The sequence below is a fragment of the Ambystoma mexicanum genome, chromosome 2q, assembly GCF_040938575.1.
Source record: "Ambystoma mexicanum isolate Mex_15411 chromosome 2q, UKY_AmexF1_1, whole genome shotgun sequence".
In the NCBI taxonomy this organism is placed as follows: Eukaryota; Metazoa; Chordata; class Amphibia; order Caudata; family Ambystomatidae; genus Ambystoma; species Ambystoma mexicanum.
Genome location: NC_090924.1, coordinates 1,117,678,217 through 1,117,704,978, shown reverse-complemented (window position 1 = coordinate 1,117,704,978; position 26,762 = coordinate 1,117,678,217). Strand labels below are relative to the sequence as shown.

The following is a 26,762-nucleotide window of genomic DNA, read 5'->3' as shown; positions in this document are numbered from 1 at the left end:
GGCGCCTCTACGGGAATCAGGTGAGCGTTACATTGTCCAGGTACAGCCATGACCTTCGGGTTGTCAGGCCTGGTAAAGTCAGTGGGCACCCCTTGTGCTCCTGGTGCTTCATCATGGTGGCTGCCTTTCTAGTAATAGGAGCCAACCCTACACAAACAAACATGCCCAATACCTGCCTTGGAGTTTCTTATATTATAATAGTGAGCCCCCGCACGTCAAATGCTTTTTTGATTCAGGGCATCCATTGAACTGGTATTGGTATGGTAGACGGTTCAGACGAAATTATCTCCATAGAGAATGTAACAATGAGTTGTCCCAAAACCTATAAACTCATCTCTCCCTGTGTCATGCCCTGGAGCCTATTTTACCTTCCCTGGACTTCTCCTGGTTTCTTCTGACCTGTAGTCAGTAATTCAGGACCAACAGCTGGCTTCTGTATTAATTCAGCATCAGCCCTTTGTGACACAAGGTCCTTTCATCTAGCCCCACATTCATGTGGCAGTGTTTGCTTTCGGGTTCCAAGCTGCTGCTCAGTATGTGAATCGAGCAAGTGGTCCTACAAAGAAGTCTGTCCCAAGGCTAACGGTAGAAAGCAATAGCGCTCTCCTTGTTCTGTGGTTAGAATCGGTTGATGCAGTATGTGCATCGCCCCTTGGAACTTAGAGCCCCGAGGAATCACTGGCACCTTGAACTATGAATCCCCCTCAGAAAACTCAACATATATTATATCAGTCTAGTAATTTGAAAATATTATAATAGAGATAGTATAGATAGTTTAGGAGCAGTAATAGGACCGGACAAATAACAGTAACAGTAACAGGGAGTATTTAAGGACTAAACATGGTTGATGATTGGTGGATATACAATGCCAAGTTATCGGGGGGGGGGGGTTTAAGCAAGTTGTTGAATGCATATTATTGAATGCATATTAGGAAGCTTCTGTGTCAGCAATTGTTTATCAAATACTTTCAGAAATTGTTTTTTTAGTAGCCATACATAAGTTAAACTCATTTAAAAGAAGGATGCACCGAAGAAAATGGCTCTATCATCAGTTATGATTTTGAAGAGCCATCCTTTCCAGTTTTTCCCAGTATTTTATTTCATGCAGTCATTGATGTATTCATTTGATTAGTTTGGAGATCTTAATTATTGTTTTCCATGCCTCTCTTTTGACTCAGTATCTGGTTTATCAGTTGATGAGTAGTCTATTGATACTATCCTTTCAGTCACTGTATTCAACAAAATGCAGACCATGCAATCCCTCCTTTTCCTTTCAACTACATTATTTGAATCTGGGATTATTTGCAGATTTTATTCTGGGTATATCTACATAAAGTGTAAGATTGTTTTCGTTGGCCCACTGTGAATTGGGCATTGGTTACCTGCTTAAATCTATTAAATATTGCAGACAGAGGAATGGTACTGGTCTTGCACATGAAGGACCACCTTTATTTAATGTGCTTCTTACTGAATAAAGATGAACTAATTGTCAATAGTTTGAATCAATGTTAGTCTTTTGATTGTTCATATTCTTGGACTGAGTTCTCTGCCTCATATTCCCTTGTACCTAATATATTGGTATCTTGTTTAATTGTGTGTTTGATGATCGGCCACAGGGCTGTTCTAAAATCTGATCTATGCCCGATCCATGATTAAGTTGACTTTGCTGTGGGTACTATATTAGGTATCCAGTGATTTTACCTAATAGAAAATTGAGAATGAAATGTTAACAAATAGAAAATAAAAAACTGATTTAAAATAAAAGATATGTGGGGGTGGGGTGAGAGGTTACATCTGGTGGGGAGGGGGTTGGGGTGCAGATTTAAACATGGGGAAACAGGGGCCTTGGGGGACCCCGCACCCAGAAATAAATGATCAAACTATTTTGGGTTTGTTAAAATTGTATTCTCTATTTTTGGGTTTGATAAAATCACATATATCTCTATATTCTTTATCTAGACCTATCTAGACCTATTAAACATGATTTTCTATGATGCTTGAGTAGCATTGTGTAGAGCGTAGTAACAGCATTTTAATTTTACTGGCCTGTATGAACAGATTGCTGGACCAGTTTTCTGAGTAGAGGGGTGTGATTCATATGGGATATTTCAGTTATCCCCATGTGTACCAAGATCTAGATCTCAGGGGTCTGCTATACAAAATGTTAAGCCTAGGATTTCTGCTCTGCAAGAAAGGATTCCTTCAAGATGTAAACTAGCTGCTTGAACCATGTACCCTACCTAGCTGTTTAAACACGTTTTGATGAATCTCTCTAAATCCTTTGCGTAGTTATGAGGTTTGGAAATGCTTCACTCAACTTGAGTCTTTCAGGTAGCGCTGTCAATGGTTTGCCTAAAACTAGCTATAAAGTAGATGTAATTCTAGAAAAGACTGGAGCAATATTGCATCAATATTAATTGCCAATACATCCAATCTTGTTTAAATTAGTCCAAGTGACCTGGCTCTAATATCCCCTTGCTACACCATCTTTGCATAGAATACCAGGAATCCACACATCACTACTTTTTATATGTTCTCTAAGGCATAAGTAGAGCATTTTGACAACCAGATCTCATTCCTGTACATTCTCCAATGTATCCTCTTCCCTGAAGTGTAATATAGCAAACATGGAAGAGCGATTTGAACCCGTTCTGTGACAGCTGCACAACTACTACATCAGTGAGAAGCAATGTCAGTATATCAGCAGTATCAGCCGCGGAACACCTAGTGATGAATTTGAAATTGCAGAACAATTTTATCATTTGGTTGGTGCCACATGCAATCAAGTGCTATTATCTGTACATGGTTCTTCAAGAATAGGAACCTATAAACAGCACTGTTACTTACACGTCTGTATATCTAACCCCATGTATTTTTCCTTCCAAGCAAAATGCTAACAAGCATTTATGACCATGTCTGATAGGGAAGGGTGCATAGCTTGCAAGTATTTTAGAAAACAATTAAAGCCATTTTCATTGTGATCATGTTCAGCAGAAGAATTTCCCTGTCATGTGATCTGACTCGTGGCATGCAGTGACCTCATCTCTGACACATTGTGAGCTGATCTCATGGACATTATGAGCCTGGTGTGTGAAAGGCTTAAGCATTTCTGTTGATCACTCATGCAAGTGAACAAGGACAAGTACATCATGTATTCGCCAGTTCTTACTTCACTTTCCATAATGGGCACCCATATGTTGCATCAATTACACTGTACACAATATATGTGCTCTTAATAGTACTCAAATTAGCACATAGTAACTCTCTTGCATTTATTCATTAAATATAGACAAGACCTCCGGTTGAAATATATTTATTTCATGATTTTATTATTTCGTGGACCACAACTAAAGGGCTGACATCAGTGAGCTACACAAAAGGTTTAAACTGGTTTTACTGCAGCTTGCAGATGTATGGATTATATTGGTGGGGGGTTGACAGAATGTGTGTACATTGGCATCAATGAGCACTTGGGGAAGACTGCTTGTTGCCAGATTGATTTGTCAGTATTATGTAAAATTTGCTTTGAAATTGTACTCTTTGTGATTCTTACTCTGCAAAGAACGACTCACTGCAACACTGAATGTGTGGAAACCACAGTTTCGACCAGACTGTTTGGTTGCAGGCAATCTAATGGAAGGTTGCTGCTCTGTTTCTTGCATGTCGTGTGTGGCAGGGAATGCATGCTGTGTTGAATTTCTTTCAATTTCTGGTGATTCATTATTGCCCTTGTTTGCAACGTTAATATTTTCATTGACTTAACATGTTCCTGCTTTTTTAGTTTCCTGTAAAGAAGTGGTATTAGCAGGCAAGTCTGGTTTTTCACCAGGTCCATTTTCAATAGAGTGGTTATGTATTTATTTTATTTTGTACCTTTGTGCATCCATAGGTCAGAAATATGCTTCGTGTGTGCATATTTTTTTGATGGGGTCAATAGGTCAATATCCCTTATACCTTCCCACATTGGGATTCGGCAGGCATAGCCAGCCCCCTCAAAGGGTCCCTATAAGGTTCATACCTAACCCTGTCTGGGCCTGTACTTCAAGATCTCAGCACTGCAGAATCATCTTCCCTCCATAGATGGACACAGATAAGCCCTTGCTTTGCTCTCAACTGAATTTAAGGAACTCTTTGGCAATGACCACCATGCCCGGTGTTGCAACCTCTCGACTCCCGACGCCTTCAGCACCCCGAAGCCCAGCTCCGCAATCAGTGGATTGGCCAAGGCTTATTATATTTACTTCCTACACTGGGAGCCGGCAGGCATAGCTGGCCCCCATCAAGGAGTGACTATAAAGGTCCTACCTAACACTGTCTGGGCATGTCTAGACACATACGGTGCCACAGTATTTCTTTTCCTTCTCTCCATCTGTTTAGTACTGAACTAAAACTGCTGAGTCCAACTCATCGCCGTGTACACTATGGCGGGAGAAGGTATGGAACATACCATCTCCACTCCACTTACACTGCCCTTTCTCTAACTGCAGCTGTCTCATATTTCCCACAGCGCTGGTTGTGAGGGCAGCCATGGTCCTCTTGGCTGCGGTCCTGCTGGCTCACTACTCCTTTTCCCTTTCTCAATGTGGGTGACTTTACCCATATTTTCCCCCATTACAATATGTCTACTCACAATCTCCCATGTACCTACTAGCCTGAACTCGTAATGTTATTCTCACAGCGTGTTGAACTATGCTTGCATTTTATATTGTTATTTGTAGGCTATGTAACTAGACAAAACTAGACCTCACCAAATATTGTACCCATTTCACTCTGTACTTTATGCCTACCTGCACAAAGGCAGTAGCCATGAACTGAGGCTTTTGCCAGTCTGTATATACACACACACATTTTATTAGGTCTCATATGCTTGTCTGCATGCCTGATGTAGCCTCCTGCACCATGACGTGAGGCTTTGCCAGTCTGCATACACACATGCACACACACCTATTATGCCTCATATGCTTGTCTGCACGCCTGATGAAGCCCCCTGCACCTTGAGATGAGGCTTTGCCAGTCTGTATACACACACACCTATTATGTCTCATATGCTTGTCTGCACGCCTGATGTAGCCCACATACCATGAGGTGAGGCTTTGCCAGTCTGTATACACATACACCTATTATGTCTCATATTCTTGTCTACACGCCTGATGTTGCCGCCATACCCTGAGGTTAGGTTTTGACAGTCTGTATAAACAAGCACCTATTATATCTCATATGATTGTCTGCATGCCTGATGTAGCCCCCGTACCATGAGGTGAGACCTTGCCAATCTGTATAGACAAACACCTATTATGTCGCAAATGCTTGTCTGCCCACCTGATGTATCCCCCCATACCATGAGGTGAGGCTTTGCCAGTCTGTTTTCACACAACAATTAATCTGTAACCCTTATGCTTGTTCTTGCACTTCACTAATGTACAATGCACCAATCTGTAACCAACACCTTGATGCTTAATGGTTCGGTGTGCTGAAATAAATGCAATAAATACATACATAAATAAACAAATAAATAAAAAAATAAACATACCAACCATGTGGTTGTTAAAGGGATACGCTGAACCATCATGTTTGTGGTGTTGTCAGTATACTGTACCTTGCACAGTATGACCCTCCCCTGTTAGCAGTTTGAGTGGTATGGTGGGCATATGAGGACGTCTCTGTTCTCATAGAAAGAGATTTGGGTTATTGCTGATGTTAAACAGAATGAATGTGTGGCCAGACAAAGGCAAAAGGCTGAGCTTTGATTTACAGTGTTTTGTTAGATGGGATAAGGCCAAGTTCTTAAATATCTACATTATGTTGAATTATGTGGAAATAGTACACTGATGAAAATACCTCCTAATTCATAATATGTCTTTTATTAGACTAATTGGTATGTTTCACAAAGTTAAGTAATTGATGTTTGCTTATTTAATGGTCTGTTAACCTTGTGAGTGCCACGTCCACACAATTTGGTGTGTGGAGGTTGTTCGCCACATATTTTGCTGGGTAGTCACTTCTAGCATACCATAGGTTATGCACTGTCTCTAGCAGGATTGGAGTTTATCAGGTGAGACTGTTGCATGTCTGTATGATCATATTGCAGGAGGGGAGAGCCCTTAATCCTTTGCCATTGTAAAAATTAAAGGGAGCTATTTGGAAAGTCACTGCACAGCCATCTAATATGAAGATGTCTCCTTATGAAAGAGTCATTATTGAACGTGCATCCTTCAAATGCTTGTTTAGGAATTTTTCCGACCATGGAGCCTTTGAGAGTGGCATGCCATTTTCTGAATACTAGTCGTGTGTTGCCTGTGCATCACTCTTGTCTTACAAAGTGCTAGCAATTGGGCCAAGGAGAATAGGCATGAGATTGAAAACTAGGGAAATACCCGTGCATGGTTTGCATTAAGTAGAGTGCTGGTATGACAGTGAATGAACATCTCAGTATGTGACATACACGTACACATAAATCACTACTTCACAAAGATTGATGATATTGTAGCTTAAATATTTTCACAGCAACGCAGTCCTTAAGGTCTCAAGTACCCGAAGGACCACGATGCCTTTAGCAGGTAACGTAACAGGAATGCACTTGTCACGTCCCAAGATGGTTATCTTTAAACCTAACACTTACATGATAATCACATACGTAATACCAAGAAAACAACAACTAAATATAAAAGGACCCCCCTCCCCCACCCAGAATCACATCACCCAGAATCTGTTGGGTACCCCATCTTGTCACAAGAGTAATGCTTATTATGGACAGCCTATGGGGGCAGACACCCTAAATCACGGTAGCTTGTTTCATTGATTTGCTTGATTGGAATCCACTGTTAGGGCCAAAAAACACAGGTGTGACCATCAGCAACTCACCATTAGATCTATTACCATTGTATTATTTATATGGGAGTCTGTTACAAGGCACATTCATGTAGAATATGAGACAATGAGTAAGCCAGCTCTTAGCACTCTGGTCTATCCAGTAATCTCATACTCTAAATACCAATTGTTTCTATGGCTCACGTGTATCAAATGGTATCAAAATCCCTTATTAGAAAGTGGAGAACTCCCTCAACCAAAACGCATAGTCCTTCATATGTGCTTCTTTTAGGACACCACTTTCTCTATATTTGAGAACCGAATATAAGTACAATTTATATATAAGAATTTGTGAAAGAGATGACTGACAAATTATGAAATAACTTCTCTGTGCACCTCTTGTCTCCAGTCAGGATGTAAGCAAGTAACAGCAAAGCATATAGATTTGCAAGATGTGATTCTTGAAACTGGAAACAAAATACAATGTTAAAAAGAATACATTCACAGTTAAAGGAACCTATACATGTTTAGCTATAATATTCATAAAGGCCTATGGATGTTTTTTGACAGGATATTTTGTCGCTATTACCTGGTACCGCAGCTAAAGAACTCGAATCAAGAAAAGATAATCTCAAAGAACTCGTCATAGATGCAATTCAGGTATGTTTTCTTGTTTTTCAAGTGATGGGATATCTAAGTCACTAACTATGTGCCTGCAGAATTTGTGACAAAACCTTTGAATGGGATTGTTCTATTGTATCCATTCCAAAATGCAGGTGCTTATCCAGACCTATTTTTGTTGTTTGCATTCTGGGGCTTGTATTTCTGTTTTCCCATTATAAAAATCAGACTACAATTCCCTGAATGCAAGATAACCCAGGACTGGATGAGCATGTACAGATTGGAATTGATGTTCTGCTGTGATTTCAGCCTACCCGATATTTTTCTCCCAAAATCTTTGCTGGAAATGGTATAGGAACATAATGCAACATAGTGTGCTATGTTTTTGCAATTACAGAGAATGGCACTTTTTATGTCTCCTCCTTTTTATGTCAAAGTTTGGGCTACATTTGTTTGCAACACACCTTATTAACTATTGTTAATATTTGTTGTGTTCCAATTCACTTTGTTCAACCTTCAGTAAATTAATCTGTGGATTCCATTTCCCTAAACATCGAGCATTGGAGGACAATTAATGGCACAAATGTTTATCTTATCATTAAGAAAACTCTAGGGCGAGATGCAACGTTCAGTATGGAAGAAAATATTCCAGGATTACACTGTTTGAATGCTAAAGAGTGTGAAAACTCCCCAAATGTAATGCAATTAAGTTCCCTGTAATTGTACCTTGGGGCAACGGAACTGGGGTGGTGGTAGCTGCTAGGGAGCATTCTTTTCAACTAGAGAACCTTAGTATAATAGCAGGAAAATGAACTGTATCTGCTACTATTTGAAGGCCCAATTAGACTTGATTGTGTATAGAAAGATTTGCATTCCTACACATACAGCGAGGGGATGAACAATGAATCTTCATAGAATGAGAATATGATATTGTGACTTGCTAGTGTGTGCTACCTCCTGATTTTATTGTATTTGAGGCTGATGGAGATTATGTTAAAATGCATACAAACATGTTTTCTCTGTGGTGAGCGGTGTGTAAAATAGGGAATGTTTTCCATCGCTGACAATGTAGTATTGACTAAATGATATTCAAAAAGTACCCTAATCACTATCACATTGCGTACATTGAACATAGTTTGAGGGCCCTGTTCCATGGCCTAATGAAGATATGAAGGCCATGGCTATTTAATAAGGAATGAGAAATGAGAATAGGTTTAATTGTGTCATTGTATTCCCATAATAATAGTGTGAATTGAGTTGGTGAGTCAAAATAGTCTGTTCATTCTAAATCCCTAACGCAAAACCTGCAGAATTGTAATGCAAGGTATTATTTTATTTTATTTTTAAAGTATTTTTATTTGCATTTGTTATCAAACATACATTTCAAATTATAGGATGATCTTGTAGAGATTATATTATAGTGACTGTGGTATTATGAGTATATTGCAAACTGCACACAGCACCATATTTCCAAGATAAATATTGAGACCTGGAACAGTTATTTAATTCTAGCATGTTTTGGTGTCATTGGGGAAAACAAAGATTTTGTATCATTTGCAAATGTAACTTCACATGTAATCTGTATATGTATTCATGCAAAAGAAGTGTTGAAATATTGCCTGCCACTTGTTAAGGGTCGGAAATGAAAGCCGGACACACAATTGTCATGTTTTTTGTCAAATACATTTATTAAATAATACAGGGTTGGGAAAATGCCTCTCTGACCCTATTCTAAAGAGGAACTTCCCTACCTAAAACTAGAAATTAAGCATCTGTCTGTGTCAGGATGTCAATAACTGAAAAGTCATCCTTATGTCCAAAACATCCTATCCTGACCCTCATACTACAAACAAAACAATAAAATGTGAAACAAAATCACCTTGTACTTTTTATAGGGGAAATAATTGAATTATTATTTCTCAAAATATACCAAGGGTCTACTTCCATTCCCCCACCCATTAACTAGGGTGAACGTATTAAATCAAACAAATCCCCACACATGGTTCTGCTGGACACACTACTTACCTTGGATTTCTGAGTTTGTCGCTCAGGAAAGACATCAACATTTCAGGACCCTCGCTTGTGGAAACACAGAGATCTGGCGATGCACTTCAGTAATGAATAGCCACAAGCATTCATCCCTCTATTTAGTTCTCCTTGCAAAATTCCCAGCCGCTTTAATCGTTTCCAATTGCTGTCTCCTAGGCAATGTTAATTCTGCAGGAGTTTTCAATAATTGCACCCAGATGACTTCAATCAGCTATCCTGGCCAGGTAAATTCTGCTGACCTCTTTCAGTATTCACTCAGACGCAGCTCCCCCCTCTGGCTTGTGCAGCCACATTTTAACCTCAAAGCCGAAACTCTGAAATGTTAAAATGAGGAGGTACTAGCTTACTAGCCCAGAAATTTAATTGGAGCTATTTGGTCCTCCCCAACTGCAAGGCCCGCCCCTTTCTGTGTATAGGCCCCTGTAGTTAGGGTTGGATTGATGGGAGGGATGAATCCACCCACCAGATTTTCAATTTTACACTTTTAAATGTTTCACCTAAAAAGTCACTACATGGCCACTTTCTTCATTTTACACATAAATCTTACAACATATATATGTTTGGTTTCCTCTAAGCATGCCACTCATGGTGAACTATCTCCAGGAGGTTTCGGGTCTGACTGACAGTTTTTCACTTTACTCACAAACAATAAAAGTCTGTATCACAAAATATTGCACCCAGTTACATGATTCCCGATGCTAATACTGCTCCAAATCTTGGTCTTGTGAAGTTTTCTGTGGAGCGATAAATACATTTTACGTTGTAACTCTTGTCCCAAAGTCGAATTTGGGGATACGCTTTAACATTATAGTTATTTATCTGCAACATACAGATCTCTAGAAAATAGACTACATGATTCTGCCTGTAAATCTATAGTATCATAACTACACACGTATGATTTTGACCATCAAACAGCCCACTAAGATGAATTTCTTGTTAGAGGTTTAACTTCTGCTCTGAGCATCTGCTCCAGTCTATGCTGCTTCGTCGTTGATTTAGCCTGGTGCCCCAAGGCTAATGGTCATCCTGCTGCTTATCTCAGAGAACAGGCCCCAGTTATATTCTTTCCTCATCCCTGCTTCATTGTTCTGAATAGAAACTGAGCACTTCTCATGAACTAGAAACTTACAGTCATGCCTCTAGAAATACTTATATTTGTGATGGTTACATCTCCTTGGGTATATGACACATTTTTTATTTGTCAGCCGCTGCCTTTGTGTCGGTCGGCTCACAACGTGCCTTTCCAATTCCATTCTTTACTTTCCTTTACAACATTTATAAAGCACAAACCTTGGACCCGTAGGCATTGGGGTGCTGACAAAGAAAAAAGTGGGGGTTACTGGTAGGATGCACCGAGGGGGAATGCGGAGAAGAGCAGTTTAAGCAAACAACCATTTTTTCAACTTGCTTTTGAAGACTTCCAGGTTCTAGAGAAAGATCATCAAGCTTTGGGTGTTGAGATGTAAAAGGCTACCCTTTCAGCCTTTCTCGTTCTACATCTAGGAAGCATAAGGAGTTTCTGGTTGCTCAATCTAAGAGTTCTGCTTTGGACTTTTTCTACTATCAGATGTTGCAGGTATCTAGGCATGATGCCCTGTGTGCACTTGAAGGTTATTACTAAAAGATAGTAGCGCACACAGGACTCCACCGGAAAGCAATGTAGTCCTCTTCTGGTGTCAGACACATGGCAACGATGAGACAGCCCTATCACAAACCTCACAGCACCATTTTGGATGATCTGAAGTCTGTTCCCCTCTGTTTTACTGAGGCCACCCAGAAGGCTGCTGCAGTAATCTTTTTTTTTGCTCCGACAATAGCTCTGGCAATTGTCTCGCCATTTGCCTGAGTAATAAAAGGATTTAAGTGGGCTTAAAGTTTGATATAATACACAGATGAGAAAACAATACTCCCCACATGAGACTTCATAGTTAGCTGCTGGTCAGAGATAACCCCCAAAGTTTTGACCTTCTTCAGGGGGGTTATCTTGTCCTCACCAAGATGGAAGCTCTCATAAGTCTAGCCCAGCTTGGATAGAATGGGTTGCGTGCCCACAACCAGGAGCTCTTACTTGCCCCTATTCAGTGGCAAGTTGTTCCTGACTGGATGGATGTATAAACTGTGTTCAGTTTTGCCTCATCACTAGTATGGGTACCAAACATGGGGGTGACACAATGGGTTTCTTCTGCGTAATTGGGTAATATGATTCCCCTCTTAATCTAGCAAGGCAAAGAAAGGCACCATAAATATATTATAGAGGCAGGAGTAAATACATGGCCCCGGCGGGACGCCAACATTAATGGTGACCAGAGACGCCTCTGCATCCCCAGAGAAGACTGCTTTGTTATTCAGAAAGGAAGCAACCCAGCCTACTGCTGCAGGGGAGAGATTGGCCACTGCCTCCAACCTGGCAACCAAAATAGAATGGTCGACCAGGTCAAAGGCAGCCGATAGGTACAAAAGCATCAACATAGAGGAAAAGATCCTGTCCATCCACTCCAACAGCCTGCAATCAAGTTCCAATAATGCTGTTTCAGTTCCATAGCCAACTATGAAACCAGATTGGCGAGGATTATGCACAGTGAAATAATTAAAATTTTGGGTGATCTGTCCGTTTGTAAGCCTGTCTAAAAGGGTTGCTGTCCGTATGCAACCCTTCTGCAGCCTGATTTGATTGTTCACATATTCTTTGCTTCAACTGCAGAAGTACATACTTAGGAATTCACTAGGCACATTAGCAGTGTTGAAAATATTGATGCTGGATTTTCAGTCTGCAAGTGTGGCTTCTTCCCATGACAAGAAGGTATTTCTGCACATTTTGGGCCTAACATGGCCTTTCAGTTCGTTTGATCCTTGGGCTGCAATTAAAACCCACAGGAGCGGTGAGACAAAGTGAGAAGGCAAGCAATAAAGACGGTGGGAGAAGAGATGGGCAGTTAGGTTGTCCTTTAATTTGAAAATTCTAGACAAGAAGTAGAATACAATTGAATAGGCAGACAAAGAAGAGGAGATGCAGACAAGACAATGAAGGAGTAGCATAACTTGGAGCCCAATAGAGTTTGTTGGTGGGATATGAGAAATGAAATCGGTTTTTTTATATAATTAGATTTTGCTTCATCAAGAGCAGTAATCAAGGTGGAGTGGGCAGACTTGTTGAGAGGAGTGACATTTGGCCCAGCAGTGTAAGTGAAGACTCATGATGGTTCCAGATCAGCAAATCTCAGGTGAGGTTGTGAACCAGAGACAAGTTGTTGCAGCAATAAAAGTGAGAGAAGGGTAATCACCATCAAAAGAGGAGCAACCGGGAGAGTTGAATTCAAGGAAAGTTTGCTCAATTAAGGGGCTTGAGAGTGAGGAGAGAGTAAGTAGTGAGTACCTGACTCCTGCTAGGTAGCATGGGCAGAAAGTGTACAAATGTTCAGAGTAACGGGTGACCCAAAGTACGATGAGGGTTATTGTTGGTACAGTAGTACAGTAGTCAGGCTCATAGTCAAACAAATGTACAGTGTGCACATTAGTGGGTGTCCTTGTGGTGCATTAAAATGTGTAATGGTTGGTAGGGAACAAGTAGGACTACCAGGAAAGGCATAAACTAGTCTAATAGATAAGCGGGTATGGTAGACAGAGTATTGGCTTATTTCCTTACCACTTGCTGTGGAGGGTGGTTGGTGTAGAGTATGTACTGAAATGCTAGGCAATCAGTGAATGTTTAATAACAAATGTCCAATGTGGGTAAGTGGTGAAACATCATCTGTTTGTACTTTTAGAACTAAGCCTTATGAGCAAATCAACACCACTAGCCAATGAAAATGCATACTAAATAACAGGGAAAGTAACTGTCAAAATCTAGCCGAGTCTCTTTGATTACAAATTCAAAAACAAGATTTAGATTTCTTTTTTTGGATTTTGAACAGCAACACATTGCCAGTAAAATAAGGTACACATCATTAGTAATGATATAAAAACATGTATGAGTGTATGTGCACCCAGGAATACAGGTTACTGGACTGGAAAAGCTCTCTTCAAACAGTAATCAATCAGCTTCGAAAATACTGACTTTTCAGATTCGAGCAAGATTTGGAATCAGCCCTGATATTTCTGCCTTTCGGGGCAAGTCACACAGACCCTTTTCCCAAACTAAAGGATCCCTCTGCACCCTACATATCCTCAGTATGCACCACACATGGCTCACCAGCTTCTCTCCAAATACTACACAATGGGCCTCATTACGAGGTTGGAGGTAGCCATGCCCTTAAAAAGGGTACAGCTATGCAAAGACATCTAGCTTGCAATGCCACTTTAAAGACCGAACCAGGAGACCTCAGGGCAAATCACTTGTTATAATTATAATTCATTATAATTGTTCATTCATAATGCACTTAATACCGGCGACCCGTTTTTAAGCGCAAGCCTGGGATTCAAACCTGTGTTACAATGCGTTCATTGCCCCATGAGCTATCCTTCCGGCTTCTATTTGGTGATTAGCAATTAATAGTATTGTTTGACAATAGATATGATTTTGCTGACACTGGGAGACAAACATATATAGTTGGCAGTGAACACACTGAAGCCAGAACACACAAGTGTTTTGCCCAGGACCTTGTTACTAAGGAATTGGTTGGTCATGTCCTCACATCACCCGCTTTAATTTCTGGTGTTGCAGGTCGGGCAGAAGGTTCTGCTGCACTTGACTCTAGTTGGGATCCGAGGTGGGGGGTTCATCCTTCATGAACCTTTTCATTTTTTAGAGGCTGCTTATCACTTTGAAGATGTCCAGCCCACTGGGTAGCCCCACTTCTTTGAGACTGGCTACATATTGCTCTGCGGTTTCCCACATCTCTGGGACTGCTCACTGTGGGTATGTTCATATTACTGAAGCTCTCTCCTCTCTGCCTACCTACCGGCTCAGCCTGGCTCATAGGGCAATAGGGCAATGCCGAAGTGCATGATCAACACGTTAGTGTGAATTAGTTTCTTTGTCAAAGTGGATATGTTTTTTTTTTGTTCTTCTACTTGGGTACAATGGAAACAGCCAGTCACATTAGGAAAGAATGGGTCTCATTACGAGTTTGGAGGTAGCCATGGAGCCATTAGCTCCATGGATGCCTCCAAACCGGGCTCCTTTACTGGGTTCCTGCATTAGGGACTTACCAGGTTATTCCGACATAGGGCTCAATTGGAATGGGGATGGAGGTAACAACAGGCACATTATAAGTATCCCTTTGTTACCTCCCTCTTACCCTCGTGGGACCTGGAAAAGATGCTGGTTTTACCAGACGTCTGATCCGGGTCCCGCGAAGGGAACCTCGTAATACGCGCTCCCGGAATGAAAGGGGCCAGTCCCGTGCCGACCAACTTCATTCCGGGAGCGCAAGGGTCGTAATGAGACCCAATGTGTGACTCTGCCCACTTTTTAACTGGAGCTAGAACAAATTTTCTTCCCTAGCTGACCTGTCCTTGTTGCACATTCGATGTGTCCATCTGTGGATGCTTTCACCAGGTTGTTTTGTTGTGCATGGTGTGCATACGTGTGTCTCTGTGGAGATGGGAGTTTATGTGTGCAGGTGTGCGCTGTGCGAATTTGCTGTATGCGTGTGTATATGTGGGAAACATATGCTGCTGATAACCGTAATAATCATTTATTTCGTGGTGTGTTATAATAGCAATTAAATTAACGCAGGATGTGCAATATTGGCTGACACTTTGCTAGAGCTCCTCAGACACAAAGAAAAGAGCAGTTTGTTTAATTAATTAAATATATAAATGAACTGGTCTCTGTACGTTTTACGTTTGAGGGGCTCTTGCTTAGCTTCCGACAGAACTATATAAACCATTTGCTTAAAAGGGGGATGCTTTATTTGCAATTGCCTACGCTGTAATTGTTGTGTAGTATCTCTGCTGCAAATTAGGGGTAACTGTTCATTTTATGCCATGGAAGTGGCCACCAGTGGAGAAACAGTGAGGAAATAGTTGGGGGGAACATGACTTCTAAATGAAAGGGGCCCCTGCCAAATGAGTGGTACAAAATGGTTTGCCACAAAAGTTGGAGGAGACTAACACCCTTGTCCCCATCCCCCTATGATTACGCCCATGGCGTCCTCACCTGTTGCCTGAGATGTATCTGCTGTTTGATTCAGCGGGACGCCTTCACTTCTGATGCTTTTCAGTAAAACACCTTAATTTAAAACATTACATAAACAGCATTACCTCCACGTCCACTCTTCCGCGTCCCAGCACTTACCAATGAGGAGTCCCACCTCCATACAGGAACCCTCTTTCTATTTTTGATTCCTCAGGCACTGCCCCCTGCACATCCCGCCGCCGGACATAACAGCCTGCCTTCCCCAAGACCCAACAGTTTTTTTGTTCCTGCCTGTGGGCAGGGACTCTGTTTTCTTCTGTCCCATCTTCAGTATAGCCGGGGGGGGGGGAACTCAGTGTCGGGCTCAGCCTTTCCCTTTGGCGGAAGTTGCACTTGGGTCCGGTCTCCCCCCTCGCCAGCAGAAGTCCTGATGCCAGGCCTATTGGGGGCAACCTGGCATTCTTTTGGAAGCAGGGGTCCCAGCCCTCGGGGGATGCCTGGGTCAATCGTCTGGTGAGATGGGGGTACAAGTTGGAATTGGTCTCCCCTCCTGTTCCCTCTTGTCTGGTCCAAACATCTCTGCCCAGGTGCCCCGTCAAGAGGTTGGTGATACAGTGGACACTCCGGGGAGAGTCCTTCGGCAGGTGCCTTGTTCTGATAGGGATCTGGGGGTTTACTCCATTGTCTTCCAGGTGCACAAGCCTTCGGGGTCCTTTTGTCTGATTATAGACCTCAACGTCTTGAACCAGCACATTCTGACTCAGAGGTTCAGAATGGAGTATCTTCAGCTGGTCATTCCTCTGGTGAAGGTCTTGGATTTCATGGTTTCCCTGGATCTTTAGGACGCCTACCTGCACGTTCCTATTTTGTCTGCCCATCAGAGGTTTCTCAGGTTTGCGGTTGGCAAGGATCATTTCCAGTTCGGGACCTTGCCTTTTGGTCTGAAGTCAACTCCCCGCGTCTTCAGTAAGGTTCTGGGGCCGGTCGTCGCTGCTCTGCACCTCTGGGGGATTCAGGTATTCCCTTACCTCGACGACTGGCTCCTGAAGGCTCGATCGAGAGTTCTTCTGCTGCAACACCCAGAGGCTACTTGTGCCCTGCTGACCTCCCTGGGGTTTCTCATAAACCGGAGGAAGTCCCATCTACAGACCTCACGGGATCTTCAGTTAGTTGGCGCCAGGTTTTTGACTGCTGGGGGGCATGTTCTTCTTCCCATTGTCAGAGCTCGGAGGCTGCAGGATTGCCTGGTGCATCTTCTGGATCAGGAGTTAGCTCCGGCCAGGGACTTTCTTCTGGTTCAGGGGTACATGGCAGCATGGACCTTCCTTGTTCCCTGGGTGAGGCTTCACCTATGTCCCCTGATGCTCCATATCCACAGTTTCTGGAAGGGGTCCTAACCCTGTGGGTCCCTCCCTCAGAGTCCAGCTTCGTTGGTGGCTGCACCTGCCCAATCTGTTGTTGGGGTTCCCGCTTTGTCCACGCTCTCGATCATTGTTTGCACGAACGCCAACCTGGTGGGGTGGGTGGCGGTGGCCCTGGGTCAGAAGCTCCGGGAGAATTGGTGCCGGGGGGACGCGCCAGGTCCTGCAACTGGAGAGAGCTCTTGGTGGCCTTCAAGGCTCTGAAGTCCTTTTGCACAGTTTTAGCGGGGCAGGCTGTTCTCCTCAGCTCTGACAATACTGCCACAATACTGCCACTGTGGCATGTATCTACCACCAGGGGTGCTCTCGGTCTCATTCTTTGGACTTTCTTGCTCTTCTCCTCTGTACTTGGACAGAGTCTCATCTTCTGTTGCTGTCTGCTTGTCACATCAGGGGCTGGGACAATGTGGTGGTGGATCGCCTCAGCCGTGTGTTCCCCTTGTGGAAGTGGTGTAAGTGATTTCAATCCAGCACACACCCATGTCAAAGCTCAGCATGTAGTGCACAACTGAAATCCTTATTTATTTTTGTCTAAAAGTTCATTATTCTGAACGATATACCACTCATATCACACCCTTCTCCTGGAACCCCCACGGTCACACTGAACCAGGAATCAGGCTGGTTTGCAAAGTTAAATATTTATTTGTGTATTTAAAATGTAATCACAATGGGCCTCATTACACAGTTGGCGGTAAGGGATTAACGGCAACGGTAAGGGCACCGGTGCCGGTAATCCCCTACCACCCTACTACGAGGTCCCTTAGCAGGTCCCTCCCCTAACGCCTGGTTTTACCAGGCATTACGGAAGGGACCCGCTAAGGGACTTCAGAGCTCTCGGTCTCATTCTTTGGACTTTCTTGCTCTTCTCCTCTGTACTTGGACAGAGTCTCATCTTCTGTTGCTGTCTGCTTGTCACATCAGGGGCTGGGACAATGTGGTGGTGGATCGCCTCAGCCGTGTGTTCCCCTTGTGGAAGTGGTGTAAGTGATTTCAATCCAGCACACACCCATGTCAAAGCTCAGCATGTAGTGCACAACTGAAATCCTTATTTATTTTTGTCTAAAAGTTCATTATTCTGAACGATATACCACTCATATCACACCCTTCTCCTGGAACCCCCACGGTCACACTGAACCAGGAATCAGGCTGGTTTGCAAAGTTAAATATTTATTTGTGTATTTAAAATGTAATCACAATGGGCCTCATTACACAGTTGGCGGTAAGGGATTAACGGCAACGGTAAGGGCACCGGTGCCGGTAATCCCCTACCACCCTACTACGAAGTCCCTTAGCAGGTCCCTCCCCTAACGCCTGGTTTTACCAGGCATTACGGAAGGGACCCGCTAAGGGACTTCAGAGCTAATAACGTTATTAGCTCCTTCCCCATTCCTATTGAGCCCTATGGGGGTCGATATGGGAATGGGGAATGGTTCCTGGAATGGGGACTTACCGGGTCCTCTAGGGTCGGAATGACCCAGTAAATCCCTATTCCGGGAACATAGACCCAGAATGCGGTAAGGGGGTAGCCATGGCGCTAACAGTGCCATGGCTACCACCTACCGTGTAATGAGGCCCAATATGTTTTAATAGATATATAACAATCACCAATGGGGTGATAGAACACTGAATAATATCTTTAGTACACTAGGAATAGGTAATAAGCAAAACAAATGCAGTGCAGAAAATAATACTTTTGTGTTGGTTCAGATCAGATAGCACTGTGGTTAGAGGTTCTCCCTGCCGACCCCTCAACTCCCAATAGGCAATGTAAAGAGATAGGAGGAGAGAGCAGGTATTCAGGAATGGCAGAAATCAAACAGAATATCAATCCCACTTTCCCCCAGAAAACACAACAGAAAAACGGATTGACTGTCTAGCTGTCAGAATGGCTTTTAAAATCTTTGGAATGGACTGGGCAAAACACCAAATGTGGTCAAAAACCCTAAACTTTCTCTAAATTCTTATGGGAGCCGCTTTGCACAGTTGCACAGAAACACAAGCAATGATTTAGTCCATAAAAACATTTGAAATCTTAAAATTCAAGTCGGAAGCAGTTAAAAGCTCTTTTAAACGTGTAAAAATTTCTCAAAACGGAAATTCACTGCTAACTTTTTAGTGCGCGATATTCGCGATAACGGGAGTATCGCACTGAATTGGAATGCAAATTGAAAAACTGAGGGAGTTATGGAGTTTTTAGTGGAGATCGTTTTTGGAAAATAGGTACGAGAAGGAAAAACAGAAATGCACTTTTAAAAATGACAAATGAGTTTGCTTACACTAGGGTATGACTATGAAGAAGCGAATACCACACAGGGATTACAATCACTGGATCAGGGTGACCACCTGATAAGGAAACCCGACTTCTTCAGATGAGAAAATGGGCAGTGCAAAGATAGTTCTAACAATACTGGTTCTGACTGAACAATAGGATGGGTTGGAGATAGGGACAAGACTATGCAAAGGACATATGCTATGTGACAAAATTCTTCCTATTTATACTCACTGGATATGTTTTTAAATGGGACCGTCAGCTCTGGTCATGGAGTGGGTCTGGTCTAAGAAAAACAGCACATCAGGCACGGACATGGAACCTCTAGGCCAGTCGCCGGATTGGCACAGGATCTGCTCTCCTAGTCGGTGGGTATTTGGATCAGCTGGATGGTGAGTTCTTCGGGCAGGCCTAGTGGTGGCAAGCTAGAGAATTTCTGGATACTGGATCAAAAGGCCTTCTCACCCACACAGCACTTTACCGAGTGGAGAGGATAAATTTGCAGATTGGGGCCTTGCTGGAAATCAATAGCCTCTACTGCTGGCAAGAGATTTGGCATCTGGAAGAATAGTTAAAGCTGGATGTAGAATGCTGGATCAGAGTGCTCCGCCGGAATCAGGATGGTGGCTGGATCAGTGAGTCCTTATGTGTGGTCAGCTGTGTCTATTTATGCTATAAAATGACATCATAAAGGGGGTGTATGGGCCGGTTTAGCCGGGCTTGCCCCTGTGAAGGTGATTGGGTCAGAGCCTACTCTCTGCCTTGATAGGAGGAGAGAAACAGAGTGTCTTCTTTATGGTACAATTTTATGATGCTGAGAATCCACCCCTAGCCACTGGAACACAAAGTCTAATTTTGGCAAAATACATATTTACACATGTGCAACCTCTATAAAATCACATACATAGATTGCATATTTTCTGGAGCATCTGCTCATCAAAATCTCACAGCTGTAGTATCTGGTATCACATTTCTACAGAATGTCGTCCTTTTCGCTATCTACATAATGTCCACATTTTATGCAACTTTCTACAAATGTGTGTGTTTAACATGGGAATGAGTGTATAAAGTTTCACAATTCTAGCAGAAATATAGACCCCATAAGCCCACATTTAATGCCATTCCTGTTCAGAACATGTCACACAGTTCTGTCACCTCTTCACCTGTGCAGCCAGAAATTAAATTCTGTAATTTTTACATTTTTTCACCATTTTGCATAGCAAGTTATATGTTTTTTAAAATGTGTTCTTTGTTCAGGATCAGCAACAAATGGTCGCTTGGCTCCGCCTCTTTTTGTCTCCCTGCAGTCCAGGAGCATGCTCCTTCTGGCTTCTTCCTTCTGGAGGCCATTTACAACCCTTTCCACACTTCCAATGTCCTGGGTTGCACTCTGTCATTGTTCCTTTGTGCACTGTAGACCAGATTCTGTCCCAACCTAGCGATTAACACTTCCCCGTGAGTTTCTGCTGAGGGAAAGCCCTCCCTCTGGGAAATAAACCTGCTTTTCAAGTTCTTGCATCTTTGTCAGGTTTAATTTAATTGTTAAATTAATTTGGCTTTTCCTTAGCACAAAACAAACTTGTTGTATCAAATAACAGATAGAATTCTCATTCAAGATTTTAACCCTGTGTGATCAAAACAACTATAATATGGGTTACTATCATTAACAGGCCTCTTATATTGCAAACATTTGACTTTCAGTTTATAACATGTTAAAGTTTAATCAGGAAGGCCCCTGACAGATGCCATCACAGGGGGCCCTCTGTTCCACAGAGATTTTTCTTTACAGGTCCACCGGCAGGCCACTTTTGCTGTGGAGAACTCTTTATGCTCTTAGCCTTTCAGGACCTTGTAAGTTCACATTTATTCCTTGAACTAAGTGAATTTTAGCACCCAGCGAGAATTTTGAATATTTGGAAGGTGTTCTATACCGGTATTCTGAATTTTCAGCAGCAAAGAAAAGGTGATTTAAAGCAATATTGGAGTTTCATTTAGCAAAGCACTGCTTTTTCCTTCTGCCCTCCACTTTCAATTGTTGTGGAGCCCAGTGACACATTTCAGTAGTGAGAGCTCTGTTCCAGCACTGACAACATACGCGGCAGATTGGGCAGTCATCTTTTTGTGCGTTGAAAAGCATGATTTTCAGGGGTTTTGGCACACACAAGGGTTTTGCGGCCATTTTGCTGTTTCTGCCACCATCATAACAGAGTGAAGCAGCATATCAGAGCAAAAGTGGGTCAATACATGCCACAGAGCCCCCCCCCTCCCGATTTGAGTTTGCCCATCCGTCAAGGGGAAGTCAGGAGTTTGGGATGTTCTTTTGTCCATGTGGAGAAAGCCAGCTGCTTCTCCCATCAGTCCTGGAGGCGACCCGCTCTCCTCGCCGGTTCTAGTCAGGGGTATTGCTGGTTCTGGTTGGGAGTATGGAATGGCCCTCCGGGCTCCTTGGGTCTTTCCTCCCGGTCACCGATTGGTCCTCCTTGGTGATTAGATGATTCTGAGTTCTAATGCTACAAAACAGAACATAGCATGGTTATGGAAATGTCCCCACTACTACTCCTTTAGGGTGTAGTGGGGCAGATGCATGCATTGAATACAATGTACAATATTCCCCGTCTATGTTTACTTCTGGTCTTAATACTCTTCTTGCACATACATGGTGAACCTGTAGTGATTCTTCTAGGTTTCTAGATTTTCCCCCTATGGGTTTCCTGTTGGCTCCTCTATTTGCCGCAAAGTATGCCTGGGATGGCAACTCTTCAGCTGGTTTATTTGGACCCACTTGTCTTCCCCTCCTGCCAAACTGCCCTGGGGGATGCAGATTCTGTGGGTGAATGGTGAGATTATATCCACAATCATAAAAGGACCCCGCCAAGTTGGGAGGAATTTGCGCTGTTTGGATTGGTTCCTTTGGAAATTGTACAAGTAGACCCGGTCTCCTACTTCATATTCCTTTTTAGTTGTCTTAAGATCATAGTGGGTCTTCATACTGTCTGCAGATCTCTCTAAATTCTGCTGAGCATAGGCAAAAGCATATTGAAGGTGTTGTCTCAGATTCTCAACATAATCATGAGTTGTGGAGGCATTTATCAAGGTCTGGTCTCGGGTTCTGTAGAGCAGATGCTGGGGTAGCACCATCCTTCATCCAGTCATCAGCTCAAATGGAGACATTTTGGTTGCAGAAGAAGGGGTAGATCTGATGGCCATCAGGACAAGGGGTAATCGAATGTCCCAACTTGGCCCAGAATCTGCCACAAACATTTTTAATATGCTTACAAACAATAGATTTGTTGTACCTTCTCACTCCACCACTAGAGGACTACCGATAGGCAATGTGTAGTTTCCTTTTGACCCCAAGTATCTCCCACATCTTTGTCATCACTTTGCTAGTGAAGTGACTACCTCGGTGTGACTCAATCCTTTGGAGTAGTCCAAAATGCAAGAAGATGTGATTGATCATCAGGGCAGCTTATGTTTCTGCCTTGCAATTTGGGGCCGGGAGACATTCCACCCATTTAGTGAACAAGCATGTTACAGTCAACATGTACTTGTTCCCCCTAGAGGAGCGAATCACGGGCCCGATAAAATCGACTTGCAAATCTGACCAAGGCAGTGTCATCCCCCTCTTTTGGAGGGAAGCACAGTGTGTGAGTGATGTTGGCTGAAATTGTGCACACACAAGACACCCCTTCAAGTATTGCTCGAGGTCCTGCCCCATGTGTGGCCAGTATGCAACCTCTCGCAAGATTTCTAATGTCGTATGAAACCCCCGATGACCGGCTGTGGCCGCATCATGGTCGTGACTTAGCATCAGGCGTCGGAATGAGGTAGGGACCACCCACTGGTCATGGCCAGATATGGATCTCCTTACCAACAAACCATCTTGGATTCAGAACATTTTTGGACATTTCATCAACACTCTGAGGTCCTCTTTCCCAATCTAATCAGTATCCATCAGGGGAAAGTTCTCGGGGTCCTCAATGAGTTCATACAACTTAACAATTATTGGATCCCCTTTTTGAGCTGTAATCAAATCAGCATCTGGGGTCTCCTTACTCCGTTGTGCAGTTGAGCGTTCATTGTGAGCATTTGTCTGGGACCTAGTGATAGCAGTGACCTGGATTTCCCCCAACAGGGACTTGATCTCAAGTAGATCCCCTTGGATGGCTCTGGTTTTGGCCAGCTGATCAGCTAGGTTATTTCCAGTTTTGTCTGGTCCCTCTACTTTAGAATGACCCTTGATCTTTTTCCAGTAGATGGTCATCCCATTCGAGGTGACCAGATCATCAATATTTTGTATTAATTTTCCGTGTTTCAATGGTTTATTATTAGCACATAGCATGCCTCTGGTTTTCCAGCTAACTAGGTGCTGTGTTCCCTCTGGATAAACGGTTGGTAATTCTTCAACGCCCACACCGTTGCCAGGAGGGCCTTCTCACAATCGTTGAATTTTTCCTCCACAGAGGATAAAGTCTTACTCGCATAGGAGATGACTTTATTGCCCTTGTCATGCTTTTGATATAATACTGCAGTCAAGCATGTATTGAGACCTCTGTCTCCAAGAAGAACTCCTTGTTTTTGACAGGGTAAGCTAGGCAAGGCGCTTGTGAGAGGCTTCTTTTGAGTTGTCTTACTGCCTCCACTTGTTCTGGACCCCACTCCCACTTCACCCCCCCTTCAACAGATGGATCAGGGGGCTTGTGATCTCTGCGTAGTCCTCAATGAACTTTCTGCTGTAATTAGTTAGTCCAAGGAGGCTCCTTAGTTCTTGCAGAGTTGTGACTTTTATTTTCTGGAGTGCTTCTACTTTCTTTTCCTGGGGACAGACACTCTCAGGAGTTATCTCATGCCACAAGAAATTGACACGGGTCCCGCACCACTGTGCCTTTTGGAAAGAGAGTTTTGCCCCGGCAGCCCTCAACTGGGTCAGAACATAGCGGATCTCTGCTATGTGTTCATCCACAGTTGATCTTTTGACTAGAACATCATCTACATAGGCCAGGTTAACCCTTTCACCCAAGTCGTGTATGGCCTTATGTAGAAAGATGTTGAATTAATTGCCAGAGTTGATGTATCTGAAGGGAGTTCGTTTCCAGGTGTACTGCTGCCCCCCGAAGGTAAAGGCTAGCTTGTATTGGTCCTCCCTACTGACAGGTACAGTCCAGTACCCATTGGTCAGGTCAATGGCATTGAATACCTTTGATCCCTGGATCTGGGCCAGCCCTTGGTAAATGTAGGGAAGAGGCCATCGGGAAGTATGGACCCATTTGTTGAGCTCCCTTAGGTCAGCACAGAGTCTCCACTGGCCGTTTGGTTTCAAAATCCCCAGCAGCGGATTATTGAAGGTGCTGTGGACTGGACAAATTATCCCACGGGACTCAAGGTTCTTAATTATTTTAGTAAGGGACTCCATTGATGCGAGAGGTAAGCAATATTGTTTCACAAACACTGGAGTCATGCCAGGGTCCGTGGGAACTGTTGTTGTGTAGATGTCGGTGTGACCACAGTCATATGAGTCCCCCGCAAACAGATCTTGAAAATCTAAGAAAACCTGTTTCAATTTTTGCTTTTGCTCCAGAGTCTCACAGGCATCAGTTAGGTTGACTGTCTCTTCAACCATCTGCTTGAAGCCCGGAAAGACTTCTGGTTTGGCTATCTCAGCGGCCTCCTCCAGCTGGGTGGAGAAGTCCCTGGTTAAAGTACTGATTTGGACTGATGGCTTCAGGTGGGGAAGGCAGTCCTTGTGGACTTGAAAGATCACCTCATCCCTCCTGAAGTCACAGCTCACATCTTCCTTACCATAAGGGCAGGAAGAGTACACTAGGAAATTCCCCCATGCCGGGTAAAGATCCTGTCTGGTGTTGTGTCATCATCGCTATCACTGTCAAAACAGTCCTTGGGGATTGCACCTAACAGTTCCTTACCTAAATCTATGGAAAAATGTCAGTCATCAACCGCCATTCCAATAATGGTGCCTGCGCCCAGAGTGATACTCTTTAGGTCGCTGTTATCCACCTCAATTGGAATGGTGTTGTGTTCTATATTGACTTATGGTGTTGGGTTTAACCCCAACCCCTGCTGTTGGAAATGAGCATTGAGATGAACATAGGCGTCAGGATTTTTCAGTTTCTGTCCTCTTTTAATTTTTACTTCCAGTGAGAATTGTCGGGAACGTTCTGGGATGGTGAATTCCTCTCCAATCTGAATTTCAACTGCATATGGCAGCAGTTGAGCTGACAGAAATGCTTTCTCTGGGTCATCAAAGTCCATGGGATTACCCGCTAATCAGGACCAGGCTTTGAAGATTATTAGGTCCAAACTAATGGCAAAGCGATTGAGAATGTCACTGCCTAAATAAAATGCAACAGGGACATCTCGCACAACCCAACAATTATGGACTATGCTCTTGGTGCCTATGGAAATTTTGAGCATACACCTGCTAGGCAGGGGATGTTTGGAATTGGGTGTTTCCAGGTCCATTTCCCATTTGTTTAACAGTTTAAATGTGGGAATAGCTGGATCTTTTAGGAGTTTGCAGAATATGCCCTCGCTGATGAAGCTCCTACCGTTGTTCACGCATACTCGGGCGAGAACAGAGTCCTTCCCTTCATTTAACTGAATACGGATGAACAACTGCTCTCCAATTTTCTGTATATCAGCCAAGCTTTGAGCTGATTTCTCATCATTTTGGACTATAGGAGTAGGATTTTCTGATTGTGAATTTGTATTGAATTTCAGAGTGTTTCCTTCCAGTGTGGAATGCCACCTTAGACTGGAAGGAAGGTTGATTTTCAGAAATAGAGAGGACTCCCCATCACCAGTTTGTTGTCCTACTGCAATTACTGACACGTCTGGGATTTGCTTATTCTGGAAGTGGAATTCAATTTGGTTAGGTTTTTGTTCAACCATGTGGCATGTGCCATTTAAACTAACATGGTTGACACTCTGTTTCAATTTTATTGGTCGGTTAGTCTTTGTCCAGAGGACCTTGTTTACACAATCTATGAGAGGAGACAATCTAGGCAGGATTTCATTCCCTAGTAAACATGGTGGGCCCTCTGGAGTCACAACTATGACCGGGTGCTTCACCTTGTGTCGCCCAATTTTAATGTCTAAATCCACAGTCCCCTCAACAGGAATTTCCTTCCCATCGAAGTTCTGAAGTTGTCCAGGAAGAGGGGTGAGAGGGATTTGGTATTTCTCCCACCTTCCCGAATTCAGCTGATCAAAGGCCCTTTTTGACAGAAGGGTGGCTTGGAATCCAGTGTCCACCAGTGCCAAAACTGTGCATTGTCCCTGTATTTGGACCGGGGCATAAAATCTGCCCTCCTTTTCCTCAAGGGGACAAAGATAATGCACATTTTTGGGCAATTGGTGGGTTAATTTCTTTGTTTTGGATTCTGACAGATGGGTGATTTGGGCAGGAGTTTGGGATCTTGGGAAGCTGTAAGAAAAAGGTGGCACTTGCATATGGGGGAAAATTTGGGCTCCCCTGGTTCTGATTCTATGCTGCCCC

General features: G+C 43.3%; 1 protein-coding gene across 1 annotated transcript in view; it reads left to right on the top strand.

The window, feature by feature from the left end:
• The window catches only part of ITGB8 (integrin subunit beta 8), a 461,694-nt gene that overhangs the window by 285,969 nt on the left and 148,963 nt on the right, over positions 1 to 26,762 (top strand). Inside the window, exon 8 of the mRNA XM_069648474.1 lies at positions 7,378 to 7,467. Within this exon, the coding sequence (XP_069504575.1) occupies positions 7,378 to 7,467 (90 nt within the window). The remainder of the gene's footprint in view (positions 1 to 7,377; positions 7,468 to 26,762) is intronic.